General features: G+C 47.4%; 1 protein-coding gene across 26 annotated transcripts in view; it reads left to right on the top strand.

The window, feature by feature from the left end:
• TENM1 (teneurin transmembrane protein 1) overlaps positions 1 to 16,031 on the top strand; it is a 1,198,498-nt gene that overhangs the window by 1,140,154 nt on the left and 42,313 nt on the right. For all 26 annotated transcript variants that reach the window (XM_053273541.1, XM_053273531.1, XM_053273550.1 and 23 more), the window contains 2 exons: positions 687 to 1,197; positions 13,741 to 13,913. In XM_053273541.1, coding sequence (XP_053129516.1) covers positions 687 to 1,197; positions 13,741 to 13,913 — 684 coding nt within the window. The remainder of the gene's footprint in view (positions 1 to 686; positions 1,198 to 13,740; positions 13,914 to 16,031) is intronic.

Below are 16,031 nucleotides of genomic sequence, written 5' to 3' on the forward strand. Positions count from 1 at the left end.
TTAACATTTAAACAAAAATAGATTTAACTCCCACCCCCCACACACACCTTCCTCCCTTGCCACTTGGGCGGCAAATCTTTGGCTGCCTCCAGGCAGCAAAGAACTTCATCCGCCCCTGGCTTGAGAGTACTCAGGATCCAAGAGAGTTTCCAGGGCTAGTTGTTTGCAGTCGTGCTGAAGAAAGCAGCACTGGCATTCCTAACCTAAGCATCATGCGCTTGTAGTTCAAATGCTTTGACTTTTAAAAATGCTTTTACGTTCGTCGGACTTTGTGCAGTATAGTAGCAAACTCATTTGGCTTTTGATGATACGCAGACCACTTGCTTTGTGCATGAATTCTGAGTCAAGAAATCATTGTGTTTCATCTGTATGGCAAAATGAGTACGAAAAATATCGTGTGTGGTGGTCTTTCTTTCTTCCCTGGTGCCTTGGAAATCTAATCACTTTGCCAGGCTGCAAGGTTGTGGGTGGAGTGTAAATGGAGTCTCTGTATCTCACTATTTAATCCTCAGTTACATTGATTCAGAGCTGCGCTTGATAATGGGACTTGAATTATTTGGAATAAAATATTGGTTTATTGACCCCTTACCCCCCAACCCCCCCCCCCCTCAAAAAAATAGGAATGTGACTCCTCCTTTTGCACTTGGTTAACCCTCTTAATAAAGTCGTCCTCTGCCTTTCTCCAGGTGATGGTGGTTATGCCAAAGACGCAAAGCTGAAGGCTCCCTCTTCCCTGGCCGTATCTCCTGACAGCACCTTGTACATTGCTGACCTTGGCAACATCCGCATCCGTGCTGTCAGTCGGAATAAGGCTCATCTCAATGACATGAATATTTATGAGATTGCATCCCCAGCAGACCAGGAACTGTATCAGTTCACCAGCAATGGGACTCACCTGCATACACTCAATCTCATTACGAGGGACTACATGTACAATTTCACGTACAATGGGGAAGGCGAACTTGGCACCGTTACCAACAGCAATGGGAATTCAGTCCATATCCGCCGAGATGCCAGTGGCCTGCCCCTGTGGCTAGTGATGCCTGGAGGCCAGGTCTACTGGCTGACCATCAGCAGCAATGGTATTCTCAAGAGAGTCTACGCCCAAGGCTACAACTTAGCCCTCATGACGTATCCTGGCACCACGGGCCTTCTGGCAACCAAAAGCAATGAGTATGGATGGACCACGGTGTATGAGTAAGTGAGCTTTAGGACATTCTTACTATGGGCGTGTGCTTTGGAAGCCGTGTGAGTGGCGGGGGGGAGGCTTTGGTGGCCTCAGAAACTTGCTTACTCCCAGGGAGATAGCAATTCCCAAAGGGAATATAAGACTTCTGGTCTCATCACTGGCTGGATCCTCCGGCCATTCCTGCACTCTGGTATTTGCTCAGAGTTAGTTAAGCTCAGGTTTTGCCAGCTATAGACGATCAAGCCGGTCTTTGGTTGCTCCGAAGCTGTAGACCAGGCCTGTACAACAAAAGGATCAGGGGCCGGATCTGGCCCGCAAGAACCTTTTTGTTGGCCCGCAGGTAGGACTATCCTGCAGCAACTGTAAGAACCACGAAGGGCTCTTGGTTGGTCCTGTTGACTAGCATAGGTGGCTCAATGCAGTTCTATTTATTTGTTTATTTATTTATTTATTTATTAAAACATTTTTATACCGCCCAAAACTTACATCTCTGAGCGGTTTACAACAGAATAAAAACAAAGTAAAACATTCGGTAAGACAAAAATGGGGGGGGGACACACACATTACAACAATTTAAAAATAAATAAATAATATTTTAAAACAGCATTAAAACCATTAAATCAACATGAATTAAAAGCCTGGGTGAAGAAATGTGTCTTTAAAGACTTTTTAAAAGCTGTCAGAGATGGGGAGGCTCTTATTTCACTAGGGATCACATTCCAAAGCCTCGGGGCAGCAGCGGAGTTGGCTACTTGAGAGCAGAGGTCCCCTACCCCGGAGTCAGACCCCACTGACTTCCCCCTTGCTTTCCCCCCTGACTTCGACCCTCTTCCCCCTCGCTTTCATTAACATCTTCCATATCTATATAATTCTCCTGGCAGGCGGGGAGGGGAAGTGCCGGCCATGGCCAGCGAGGGAAAGGAAAGCCAAGCGCAGAACGGACTGGGGCTGAAGAGAGTGGGGAAATGACCGGGAGAACTAGGGGCGCAGATAGTCTGCGCCGGATCAGCTAGTTTTAAATTAATTTGTAACGATTCATGTCCTGGAAATGGACCTCTGCCCCTGCTCACCAAGTCTCAGTTGGTTTCGATCCATGGGGCCATTCGAGTTGAGCACCCTTTCTGTGTAAAGGTTTTCCTCGACAGGTTTCCCCACAGGAGGCAAATCTCAGTCAGGCACCAGCCCCGCCATATTTGTGGGACTCTGGGCTCTCCCCTTCCAGACTAAGCTTCCTTTCTTTTATGCTTGGAGGCAGTGGGAGGAGGGAAGGGTTTCCTCCAATGCCCTTCCCTTTCCCTGCTTCTCTTCCCAGCCTCCACTGTCAGTTACTCGTGAGGAGACCAGCTCAGCTGCTCTGCCTTCTTGAATAGCAACTGCCTGGCATGAAGTTGGAGTTACTTTCTCCATTTAAAAAAAAAACACAGCTTCTTGAGAGCAGTGCATGATTCCAAAGGCTTGCACGTTCTTTAAACATAAAGCAAAAAGTTGAAATGCTGGCGGTCAGGCAAAATTTCTTTAAATTACCCAGTGCACATTTATAGCAGTTGGTGTGGTATTTAATTAGGGCTGTATGCTCTACTTAATATAATTGATAGATTCATCAGCTAAAGCCTCTGTTGATTTATTGTGGGGAGCCAGTTTAAATCAGTGAGGACATCTGAGGGGAACTGCAAGTTCAGGGCATACTGGAGTAGCTTTTTTCTTTGTGTTTGGGGTTCTTTGTTGGTCTGAGACTCTTTTGCTTCTGCTGTATTAGGCAGGGCTGTGTGTGCAACACAATGTTGCAGAAGCACAGAAGTAGGGCAAGGTGTGGTTTGGAGTGAATAATGCAGCTTCTTGAAATTCTCAGATTTTCTTTAACTTTTTTTAAAAATGGGATTCTACAAAAAAAATAGTAAATCTAGCCCTTCTGTCTACAAAGGTAGACACGAGCATATGTGGGCACTTCTTGCTGAAATCTCAGAAGCCAGAAAGGTGGCTGGATCCAATCTCTGGTGGTTCAGGACCCTACAGAGGTATTGTCCCTCCCCATGACCAACAAATCAGAACAGATTCCACAAAATAGGAACAAATTGTACACAGAAAGGTTGGGAAGAAAAGCTTTAAGAGGGCCTTACCTTAGGAACATGGGAAGCTGCCATATACTGAGTCAGACCATTGGTCTATCTAGCTCAGTATTGTCTACCCAGACTGGCAGTGGCTTCTCCAAGGTTGCAGGCAGGAATCTCTCTCAACTCTATATTGGAGATGCTGGGGAGGGAACTTGGAACCTAAATGCTCTTCCCAGAGCGTCTCCATCCCCTGAGGGGAATATCTTGCAGTGCTCACATGTGGTCTCCCATTCAAATGCAACCAGGGTGGACCCTGCTTAGCTAGGTGGACAAGTTATGCTTGCTTCCACAAGACCAGCTCTCTCCTCCATCAGCAATGAGTGGTAATTCTTGTGCTGGAAATGTACACTTTTTTCAACATCTCAAAGATGTTGAGGTTTGGGTAATATCTAAATTATATTTGAATTGAATATTAAGATATGGGTGGTATTCAGATCAATTTACATTGATTGAGAAACAGAGTAGCTAGGGCTAAAGTCGAATGCCCAATTACTTGGAAGTAAGCCCCATCGTATTCAGTTGGCAGCTTCTGAGCAAATATCCATAGGGTTGGTCTTGAAAAAGAATGTAAACATAATGTAATCATTCAGTAGCCGTGATTTAGAGGGGTAGATTTTCAGTCTGAAAGGATGGAGGGCAAAGATAACTTGGTCTATGGTATGCATTTTTCTGGGCCACGTTAGCCATCCTAGGAATGATCCCAAAGTGACTAGGTTTTATGATTGCCAGGAGTTACTTTTTGTAATTTTTGTAACCAATTTCAGATTTTTTGCCTTTGTCCAACCTTCTTGGCAAAGACCTGTTAATCAGGGCCATTCCTCACTGTGGCCGTGTTCGTTGATGTGATTGACGCTTCCTGGAGACATTCAGCTCATCCACGCTTCTTTTTCTCTTAGAAGTGCTTCAATTCAAATGGCGCAAAATCCCACTGATTAAAGTGGGATTCCAAATCAGCTTAAATCACTTCATCTGAGCAAGAGCTTGGAATGGGATTCCATCGCCGGCCCACTAACACAAAAGTCTCGTGTGATTAATTTGTAAAGGATTAGGGTCCCTTATTACATCCAGAAAGGCTGCAGAGACTGAAGATTTGCGAGCTGGCTGCACTTCTGAACAATCAGGAAATTCTGGTTGTAGGCCAAGGTGAAAGGGCCTGAGCTGGACCTAGATTCCTCCTTACTCTGCCAGTTCCCCCCAGCAGCTGTCAGGGACATAGCTACCACTGAGCAAGACGTCAAGCAACGGATGTCCCTGGGCCACTGAAGGAGCAGGCACCAGTTGGGGAACAGCCTGCTCTTGGCCCTCGCTCCTCTCTGAAGACAAAGGACCTCTGAAGACAGAGAGCCGGTCTGGTGGTAGCAAGCCTGACTTGTCCCCTTAGCTAAGCAGGGTCCACCCTGGTTGCATATGAAAGGGAGACTAGAAGAGTGAGCACTGCAAGATCTTCCCCTCAGGGGATGGAGCTGCTCTGGGAAGAGCCTCTAGGTCTCACGTTCTGTCCCTGGCTTCTCCAGGATAGGGCGGAGAGAGATTCCTGCCTGCCACCTTGGAGAAGCCGCTGCCGGTCTGTGTAGACAATGCTGAGCTCGATAAAGCCATGGTCTGACTCCGTATATGGCAGCTTCCTATATTCCTACGGCCCATCTTCACTTTTCATTCCAAGGCCCGCTTCAGCTTTGCTGATGCTCCCCTGGCAACTGGGACACCCGTATCTCTCAGTGAGCAGAGCTGCTACTGTCACATGGGGTTGGCTGTTAATAAGGTGCACCTGGTGTTGCTGCCGCCCACGCCAGTGCTGCACACCTTACGGAGACTTTGGAGGATACGGATATGATGCGACCGATATTTCTGTACCGCTTCTCAACAAAAGTCCCCAAAGCCCTTTACATAGAGAGATAAAAATAAATGAATAAAGTGGCTCCCCTGTCCCCAAGGGGCTCACCATCTCAAAAAGAAGCATAAGAGAGACTCCAGCCACACTGGAGGGATGCTGTGCTGGGGCTGGATAGGGCCAGTTGCTCTCCCCCTGCTCAATAAAGAGAATCACCACTTTAAAAAGGTACCTCTTTGCTCAGTTAAAAGGGGAGGGCTGGTCTTGTGGTAGTGAGCATGAATTATCCTCTTTGCAAAGCAGGTTCCACTCTGGTTTGCATTCGGATGGGAAGCTACGTGCTAGCTCTGTACAACCTTCCCCTCAGGGGATGGGGCTGCTCTGGGGAGAGCATCTGCCGGCTTGCATGCAGAAGGTTCCAAGTTCCCTCCCTGGTGGCATCTCCTGGTAGGACTGAGAGAGACCCCCTGCTGCAATCTTGGAGTGCTGCCACCAGCCAGTGTAGTAGAAAACACTGAGCTGGATGGACCAAGGGTCTGATTCACTTTAAGACAACCTCATATGTCCCTTTACATTCTGGCTGGGAACGGGGGCCATAGTGTTGTGGCAGAGCATCTGCTTAGTGTGCAGAAGGTCCCCGGTTCAATCCCAGGCAGCATCTCCTCGCAGGGCTGGGAGAGACTCCTGCCTGAAACCTTGGAGAGCTGCTGCCAGTCAGTGTAGACAATGCTGAGCTGGGTGGGCCAAGGATCTGACTCGGTATGTGGCAGCTCCCTGTGTTCCTAAGTGAAGAAGGGAACATGTCGAGCTAACAAGTGTTTAAAATGCCAGACTCGGTAGAAGGCAAGAGTAATGGCAGGAGAGAGGGCACACCCTCAACTCCTGTCTGTGGCTTCCAGCGGCATCTGGTGGGCCACCGTGTGAAACAGGATGCTGGACTAGATGGGCCTTTTTGGGCCTGATCCAGCAGGGCTGTTCTTATGTTCTTAAGGCCCCGGTGTGACTAAATATTTTCTTTGCCTGCCTCCTGCTCTTGAAGGCTTGACTGGTCAGTTCCGATCCGGTTCCCGGATCACCTCCCTGCCCCTCTGTGTCCAGGCAGGCCTTCTTTACTTTCTGCACAGAAAGGGAGCTGTCTTCCCCATGAGAGTGTGGCAGCGGCTGCAGGAGCTTCATCTGCAAGCATTTCCTGCCTGTGCAACCTTGAGAGCTGCAAGAACCCCCTTAGGGGCTGATTCTGCCCTGCAGCTCCCTGCTTTCCAAGTTGCCTCGCCTGTCTACTCTCTCTGTCTTGTTCCTAAGCCTGCAATGAGAGGTAGGATTGAGCTGAAGCAGCAAAATCAATGGAAGATGTCAGCTGAGTTCCAAGAAGCCCAGTCAATTTATGGCCTGCGGTCTGCACTGTTTTACTGTTGTTCTCAAAGCATAGGGCGCGACCAGCTGCAGCAGAGGGCAGGGCAATTCTTGTACTTCGAAGCATTATACCTCTTCAGGCTGGATGGAGCCGCCCCTGCCAAGATCCCTGCTGCCACACAACTATTAATGGAGACCTGCCCTTTATTCACCTTGTCAAACTAGCCCCTATCAGTTTGGGTCAAACTCACCCTCCTTACTTCCCCTGCCAACTGCACAAAGAGGCACCTTTTTAACGTGGCGATTCTCTTCTGTTTAGCAGGGGGGAGAGCAACTGGCCCTATCCAGCCCCAGCACAGCTTCCCTCCAGTGGCTGTTGCAGGTGTCTGCCTTCTGTTTCTTTTTAGATTGAGAGCCTTTTGGGGACAGGAGGCCATCTTCTTTCTTTATTTATTTTATCATTTCTCTATGTAAACTGCTTTGGAGATTTTCCGTTGAGAAGCGGTAGATAAATATTGGTTGTTGTTACAAATGTTACGTGGATAGAGTGACTACGAGGACAGCGGGGCACCCCCTTAACTGAAGTCGTAGACCTGGCATCCACATGCCAGCTCTCCCCACCACCACCTTCTGCCCCAGTCTCCTCTTGCCCCCTTGCCGGCCAATCCCCTGGCTTTAGAACGCATTGGAACCCGCCATGCATGGACCGTCTACCGGAATTCTCTCCCGAGAGATGAGGCCTGGCACCATGTGGGGATGACCACCATTCCCACCGTGCCGTGCCGCGCTTTGCCTAGCCCTGGGTGGGGGCTCCTTTCAGGGACACAGAGCCCCGCACCATCTTGGGCGGCGTGCCCGGAGTGCTGGGGAATGTCGCCCTTCCCAGCACTCTCCCCACGGCACTCTGGGGAGAGAGAGGGGGGGGCTCCGTCTCTCTTGAAGGGCCCTCCCAGCACTGAGGAAAGTGCAGTCCTGTGCAGAGGTCAGCACAGTGGGAGATGGCTCTCGCACGGAAGGTTTTTTGCCCCCACTCGAAAAGTTGTGGAGATCACTGGCTTAAGCAGTCTGAGCCGACCAGCTCCGGTCGAAGACAGAAGGCGACTTTGGATGTCCAGAAAAAAGCTCATGAGGCACAATAATCCGGATGAGAGCCATGAAATGCAGGTGTCCAGGAGTGCACTAGTCCAGTCTGATGGGACGGGGGGCAGCCTATGCTGGCTTGAGCGGCTGTGGCCCCTTACTGGGCATAGCATCCTGGGGCCCGCAAGGAGTCTGGGCTGAGAGTCAACCATGCCGTGGCTTCATCCTGCAGCCAGTATGCCTCTCTGTCGAGCCTCCTCTCACCTTTTAAGAACAGAAGAACCGCCCTGCTGGATCAGGCCCAAGGAGGCCCATCTAGTCCAGCATCCTGTTTCGCACGGTGGCCCACCAGATGCCGCTGGAAGCCACGGGCAGGAGTTGAGGACATGCCCTCTCTCCTGCTCTTACTCCCCCCCCCCTGCAACTGGGACTCAGAGGCATCCTGCAGTATTTTCTCTCAGCCTCTGCAACTGAGCAGGGGGTTATATTAACAGACATCCAAAGCCACTTCCATAGCCACTTAATGGTGCAGCGGGGAAGTGCTTGACTAACAAGCAGAAGGTTGCTGGTTCGAATCCCCGCTGGTACTAGATCGGGCAGCAGCGAGATAGGAAGATGCTGAAAGGCATCATCATCTCAGACTGCACGGGAGGAGGCAATGGTCAACCCCTCCTGTATTCTTAGAATTCTGTCAAAGAAAACCACAGGGCTCTGTGGACGCCAGGAGTCGAAATCGACTTGACGACACACTTTACTTTAATGTCCCTTCCAACTCTAAAATCCAGTGATTCTACATAGATTCTACAGCTAGTGCATGACCTCCCAGGAAAACTGCACAACTTTACCGCTAGCACCTGGGCTTTAGGGCACCCCTCCACACAGCCTGAGCAGGGAAAACCCACGGAGCCTATACTAGACAGCTACATTTCCTGCTAAGAGGCACAGAGAGGCTGCTGTTATTCCCAGTGACCTGCTGTGACCAGCTCTTAACACGGAGAGGGTTTATCCATGCAGATGCTTGCCCCCAGGGCTGGATGTACGGATCTGGATTTGTGGCTCTAGAGCTCTCCATACATGGGGACAAGGTCTGGGTCATGCACATGGTGATCATGCATTTTGAGCATTTAGGGCCCTTCAATGAAGAGAAAGAAGAAAAATATTTTTTCTGGTTATTCAGTAATCCCAGCTTCATTTTTTCCTCTGGATGCAGAGTGACCTCTAGTGGTGCTTGCTATATATTACATCAGAGTAATCAGAAACAACTAAGCTTGTAAAATCTGTCCTTATCCAAAGAATCCAAACCATTTTTATTTACTTCTGCATTGATTCACTGACAAGGTTTAAATGCCACCTTTCCAACAAGTTGCCCAAGGTGGCACATAAAGCAAGGTCATAACCAGTACTAATAAAATCCTTTTTAAGTGGCAGCCACTGCATTTAAAAAACCATATAAATATGACTAGCAGCGCACCAGGAGACAGATCAAAAGCCTTAGTGGAAAGGTCTTTACTGAGCAGTAGAGTGGGGAAAGAGAACAAGATGGGGTTTTCTGCAATGGGGAGACTTTTATAACAAAAGGGACTCTGCAGAGAAAGCCTTTAGCAAACAGGTTTTTAGCCCACTTTCAAGTAGGCTTATGAGATCACCCGGCATTCTGTGTGTGTGTCCCCCCTTTCAACTTTGCAACACCTGGACCAATATGAACCAAATCAGGCACAGTTGTAGGGTCATCTAGGGACACCGCAAGGGTGTAGTTTCTGATGATGTCACCCACCCCAATTCAAAATGGCGGACATGTAAACGTTTGATGCAACTGGGCTAACTTGTGAACCACCTAACCGATTTGGACCAAATTTGCTCCAGCTGTAGACACACATAGGGATCCCTTAATGGCATAGTTTGTGATGATGTCATCCACCTTGGTTCAAGATGGCAGATGTGTGAATGTTTGAGGTGCACGTGGGCTTAACTAATTTGAACCAACTTTTCTACAGCTGTAGGGAAACATAGGGATGCCTCAGTGGCATTTATTTATTTTTACACGTATATCCTGCTCTTCCTCTAAGGAGCTCAGAGTGGTGTACATGGTTATTTTTATCTTTACAACAACCCTGTGAGATAGACTAGGCTGAGAGCTACTTGACTGGCCCCGAGTCACCCAGGGAGTTTCATGGTTGAATGGGGATTCGAACTCTGGTCTTCCCGGTCCTAGTCCAACACTCTAACCACTATGCTGTGCTGTCTCTCATCATCCACCCCATTGATGACGGTATTGATGTCATCCACCCCATTCAAGATGGCAGATGTATAAACATTTGAGGCACAAGTGAGCTAACTTGTAGCCGCTTAACCAATCTGAACCTAGTTTTCTATAGTTGTGACACATGTGAGTGACACATAGGGACAGCTCAACAACGTAGTTCATAATGATGTCATCCACCCTGATTCAAGATGGTGGATACATGAACATCTGAGGTGCAAGAGGGAATCAATTTGGACCAAATTTGATACAGTTGTAGGGACACCTCAAACATATCGTTTGTGATTATGTCATCCACCCCAATTCAAGATGGCGGAAGCATGAACGTTTGAGGCAGAAGTGGGCTAACTTGTGAACTGCGTAACCGATATGGACCAAATTTTGTCCAGTTGTAGGGATACTGAAAGGCAAGTAGGCAGATTCATTCTTACTAGAATAGCTTGTTTTAATTATACACTCTTATATGCTATACTATTATTACAGCAACCACAAATAAAATCCAAATGCACTGAGCCACCATCATTTTAAACATATTGGCTGACATCCAGTCTAGCACTGTACTGGTGTAGCAGGGGCTAACCTCTGGACTGACCCATCAGTGATGTGTTTCTGATCTTGTAGAGCATGTGGAGCACTCTGGATTCTAAGTGCTCTGGCACTGCAGTGTGCATGCAGGAGGAAAGAAAGAGTCAGCAAGGGCTCCCATCCTGAGCACCCCCTTGAAGCGTGCATGCTTCTTTAGTTGGGATATCAGCCACTGTCCTTAACCCCCACTGATACTGATCTAGAACGATCAGAATTTCTGGAGTTGTCCAGCCACCATCACCCCAACAACTTTGCCAAAAATTGCAAAATTGAAATTCATCACTGTTGTATTTTATCCAGAAGATCTGAAAAGCCACAACCCACCCGAGAATGCAAACATTCAGAGTCAACCACCATAATACATTTGGGATGCCTAAAGGTGTGTATGTATGCCATCTAATGGCACAGCAAGGAAATGACTTGATTAGCAAGCCAGAGGTTGCTGGTTCGAATCCCCGCTGGTATGTTTCCCAGACAATGGGAAACATTGATATCGGGCAGCAGCTACCGGCATCATCTCATACTGTGCAGGAGAAGGCAATGGTAAGCCCTTCCTGTTTTCTACCAAAGGCAACCACAGGGCTCTGTGGTCGCCAAGATTTGACACTGACTCGACGGCAGACTTTACCTTTAAGGGTGTGTATAGAGTAGACTTACCTCCTATGAGAGCGAGTGTGAAGTTTTCTGGTGGGGTGGGGTCAGCTCTGCTCCCTCTCCACGTGTCCTCCTTTACCAGCACCTATGCCTGGAAATTTTCACACCAAGCCTTTAGTTACCATCTGCTCCAGAATGGAGGTGTATGTTCACGTATCAGCCAAATTTACCCCGAAGTCCCTGCAAACCAGGGGCATAGCAAGGTCGTAGTGGGCACAGAGACGAGATTTTAAAATGCCCCCACCTCACTAAAGCTCAGCTCATGCAGTAAAGAAATCGTAAATGAGGCTGAATAGTGGTGACAAAAAGCATAGTAGAATTTTATATATATAATGCCTGTGTGCCACAATAGAACATCATCCTAAAATATTTTTAAAAGGTTTTTTAAATTGTGGACAATGCAAGTCATTTCATGGTACAAGAGAAAGAGACGCTGTTCTTGTAGCTCCAGGTCTTAACACTCACATCAGTTTCGGAGGATGAATACAACTGAAGGAAGCCCGGGCGGGTCCGTGGCTGGGGGAGTCAGTCGTGACTTGCCTCTGGGGGGAGCCCCAAGGCAGTGGGCCCCCAGACACCTGTCTCCCCTTGCCCTCCCCTAGTTACGCCCCTGCTGCAAACTATCAGGGAGCACTTCATACACGATTCGGATTTTTCATTGCGTGTTAGAATGTAGTTTAAAAATGCATCATTTGTGGGAGGGCAACTTCAAACTCGCAGTAAAGCCTTGTGGAAAACCCACAGCAAAGCCTGCTGTCTAGAAAGCTCCAGTTCCAAATCCAGTGTGGATTTTCTCCCTTCATCAGTCTCTCTCATTGCAGTTCCCCAGAACTTTTGGACCATTTGTTTTCGGGCATCTATCATGTTTATCTGCTGTTCAATCTTATTATTGAAACCTGTAGCTTTATACACTTCTCCAGGCAGGGGGCGGGAGTGGTTTAGTTATTGTCACACGGGTCAGCCATTCAGAACTCTGTACAGCTAGCACAGCTGGAAACAAGAAGTATTGATTGCTCCTGCCATTGATTCTGTTAGGAAGGTTGAATCAAAAAGGAGGGTGAATACAGATCTCCAGCAAGTACAGATGCAAGTACAGATCACTGCTCAAAATATATACATCTACATGTAACTGTCTTTCCTTTTTGTCGAGTGACTGAACTACTAGTTTGGGGGAGCAAAGTGGTAGCAAAGCATGTTATTAGGGCAGTGACAATTTTGCTATACATTACATACTTCTAAGTTAAGCGACTCTCAACAAAAGACATTTATTGCGCAAAAAGAAATTAAAGATGGTATACAAAAAATAAAATAAAAGACATTTTGGTGTAACACACCATCAGTTAAACAAACAGGACGTGCACAGATTAAAAACCTCCTCCATTCCCCTGTGCGCGTCTGTTTGTTTAACTGATAATGGTGTGTTACACCAAAACATCAGTTTAGTTGTTTATTTACGATCTTAGATCAAACATCAATATACACAGAATATACACAGTAAAAAGAGAAAACAATAATGGAAACAAAGTCTAAAATGTCATCAAATATATAAAATCAGCAATCGGTTACTGTCAAAGATTCCTGATTTTATATATTTGATGACATTTTAGACTTTGTTTCCATTATTGTTTTCTCTTTTTACTGTGTATATTCTGTGTATATTGATGTTTGATCTAAGATTGTAAATAAACAACTAAACTAAACTAAACACCAAAACATCGTTTATTTTATTTTTTGTATAACATCTTTAATTACTTTTTGCGCAATAAAGGTATTTTGTTGAGAGTTGAGAGTTATTATGCGCATTGCATCGCTGACATATCAATCTAGGTAAAGTAATCAATGTTAGTTTGCCTACCTTATTAATGAAGCTTGCTTGACAATTTCAAACTTATTCAGCAAATGGTCCAGGTCCCTCTTAGAAAATGCTGTCTTTTTGGATAAGGCCAAGCCTTCCCATCTGCTTTCCAGGGTGCTTTCCAGATTGCACGCTGTTCAGCAGTAAAACACTTCGGTTTGGCAGGATCGTTTTGAGAACGTAAATAGCTTGTACAATCCTCCTGCAATGGGAAAATGCAGCTATTCTTTTGCGACACACATGCAACATTGTAGGACTAAAACGCAAGGATAGAATCCAAAAGAAGGCATTGGAAATGTGAACGGCACCTTGCTTGACAGCGCAGGGACTGTGATGTCGAAACAGAGGCAGTACGGAAGCACACTTCGTGGACAGTAGTGACACCGTTGTAGCGTGTAATCTGGAAAGCTCCCAGGCTAGTTTTTTCTTCCTGTCCAGGATCATGTGGCAGGAATGACTGGGGTGTGGAAAGAGATCAGCACCGGGCCAGCTGAAATCTGCAGGTGAGATTACCCTGCATCCTCCACCCCAGACAGGGTCTCACCCGCAAAAATCCTGTCCAGGAAGGCGCTGGCATGTCAGGCGATAGGACCATCATATACAATGTCTGAGACTTTGCTGTCAAGTGACAGTATGGTGGATTGCGGGGTGAAAGGGGGAGTTGAAATATCTGTGGGCGAGGGGTACCACTATCCCTTGTAGTCTTCTGTGACTTTTGTTTTTATACTGCTGGCACTCAGTGTTGTTTTTTTAATGTCCATGTGTATTTTCTTTTGGGTTTATGTGTGTATCTACCTTATCCAATTGTTTGTTTTCCTGCAGGTATGACTCTGATGGTCACTTAACCAACGCAACTTTCCCGACTGGTGAGGTTAGCAGTTTCCACAGCGACATTGAAAAACTGATACGAGTTGAGCTCGACACGTCAAATAGGGAAAATGTGGTCACAGCCACAAACTTTTCTGCGACCTCGACTATTTACACTTTAAAACAAGGTAGTTAAAGTACATCTGGTCTTGCCGTATTTGAAAGTCTGGTCTCTGGCTGTTTTAATGCTTGCAAAATGTGTTTAGCGGAGCTCTGCCCATCTGTTTGGTGTGGCACGAAACGCAAGCTTCTACTTGATTGTCGTAACAAGTCAGTAAGAAGGAGCTGGTTGGAAAAGTTCAAAATGTTCAGATGGCAGCCAGCCATGAGAGACTCCAAGATCCCCACTGCTGTTTGTATTTTAGCATTGGGCACGATCCAGACAACATCAAGCATTTATATGTCTTGTTGATCTTAACTGGAGAGGTTTTAAACCCACGTTAAGAAGTGGCCTCCATATTGGACGGTAGCTAGGGTAGCCATTTTTAATAAGGGATCAAGGGAGGGGGGTTAGGAAATTAGACACAGTAGCCTAACATCTGCCCCAGGTTCCTTGGTGAGGTATGCTATATTTAGCACTAGCAACCCTGTCTGCATATGTGAAGCTGCCGCATAGCCGTGGAAAGCTACTCCACATTCTAGTGTTTGCAGTGCCACTGAAATGGGACAATGTGGACACACGGCTGTCATTGCACCCCATTCTAAGGAACAAAGGTAGCTGCCTTATACTGAGTCAGACCATTGGTCCATCTTGCTCAGAATCATCTACACCAGGGATTATCTCAACATTGGGTCCCCAGATGTTATTAGACTTCAACTCCCATAATCCCCAGCCCCACTGGCATTTGGTTGTGGATAATGGAAGTTGAAGTTCAATAGCATCTGGGGACCCAACATTGAGAATCCCTGGTCTACACTGACTGGCAGCAGCTTCTCTTAGGTTTCAGGCAGGAGTCTTTCCCAGCCCTACCTGGAGATGCTGCCAGGGACTGAACCCGGGACCGTCGGCATGCAAGTCCTATGGTGGACTAGTGTCGGACATACTCAAATGAATGACAGGGAATGCCCACCAGAAAGCACTGGTTCATTACAAATGGCCAATGGAATGCCTTGAATTTACAAATGGATGGCGGCATTACTATGGCCATTTGGAAGGAACCAGGGCATTTCTGTCGGCGTCCCCTGTCATTCATTTTAGTTCATTCCCTAGAGCAGGGATTCTCAACATTGGATCCCCAGATGTTATCGGACTTCAACTCCCATAATCCCCAGCCCTTGGTTGGGGATTATGGGAGTTGAAGTCCAATAACATCTGGGGACCCAACGTTGAGAATCCCTGCCCTAGAGGCTACAGTACACGATCAGATGCATGGTGTCATCCTAGTTGTACAAAGAACGTAGGAAGCTGCCTCAGACCAAGCCAGACTATCAGGCCATCTAGCTCAGTATCGTCTATACTGCCTGGCAGTGCCTCTCAGTGGTTTCAGGCAGGAGTCTTCCCCAGCCCTACCTGGAGATGATGCCAGGGATTGAACCTGGGACAGATGCTTTACCAGGGAGCTATGGCCTCACCCCCAAACATAACAGAGGGGTCAGACTCCTAGGAAGCTGCCTTATACTGAGTCAGACCACGGGTCCATCTATCTAGCTCAGTATTGTCTACACTAGGGTTGGGCGTTGTGCAGCTCTCCAGGTGGTGCTGAACCACAACTCCCATCATGCTCAGGCACAATCTATTACAGCTGGGGATGATGGGAGTTGTAGTTCTTCAATGTCTGGAGAGCCACACGTTGCCTATCCCTGGTCTGCACCGACTGAGCCCTGCCTCTCCAGGGTTTTAGGCTGGAGTCTTTCCCAGCCCTGCCTAGCCAGGGGGTGTGCCTGGGACCTCCTATATGCAAAGCAGATACTTAACCATTGAGCCGTGGCCCCAAACAAGATGGTAGGAACTTAGGGAGATCCTTCAACCGATTCAGACCCTCAGTCTGCCTAGTTCAGTATTGTCTACGCTGACTGGCAGCAGCTCTCCAAGATGGCAGGCAGGAGCCTTTCCCAGCCCTACTTGGAGATGCTGCCAGGGATTGAACCTGGGTCCTTCTGCATGCAAGCAGAAGCTCTTCCACTAAGCTACAGCTGTACCCATAGTACAGCTGTGCAAATCATAACCCTACACTTTAAGCAGTAATATGATTCAAGAATGAGGATGGTGTTGATCCTCCTCCTAAAAAATGCACTCCCCTACCACT

Source organism: Hemicordylus capensis, chromosome 11 (genome assembly GCF_027244095.1).
Source record: "Hemicordylus capensis ecotype Gifberg chromosome 11, rHemCap1.1.pri, whole genome shotgun sequence".
NCBI lineage: Eukaryota > Metazoa > Chordata > Lepidosauria > Squamata > Cordylidae > Hemicordylus > Hemicordylus capensis.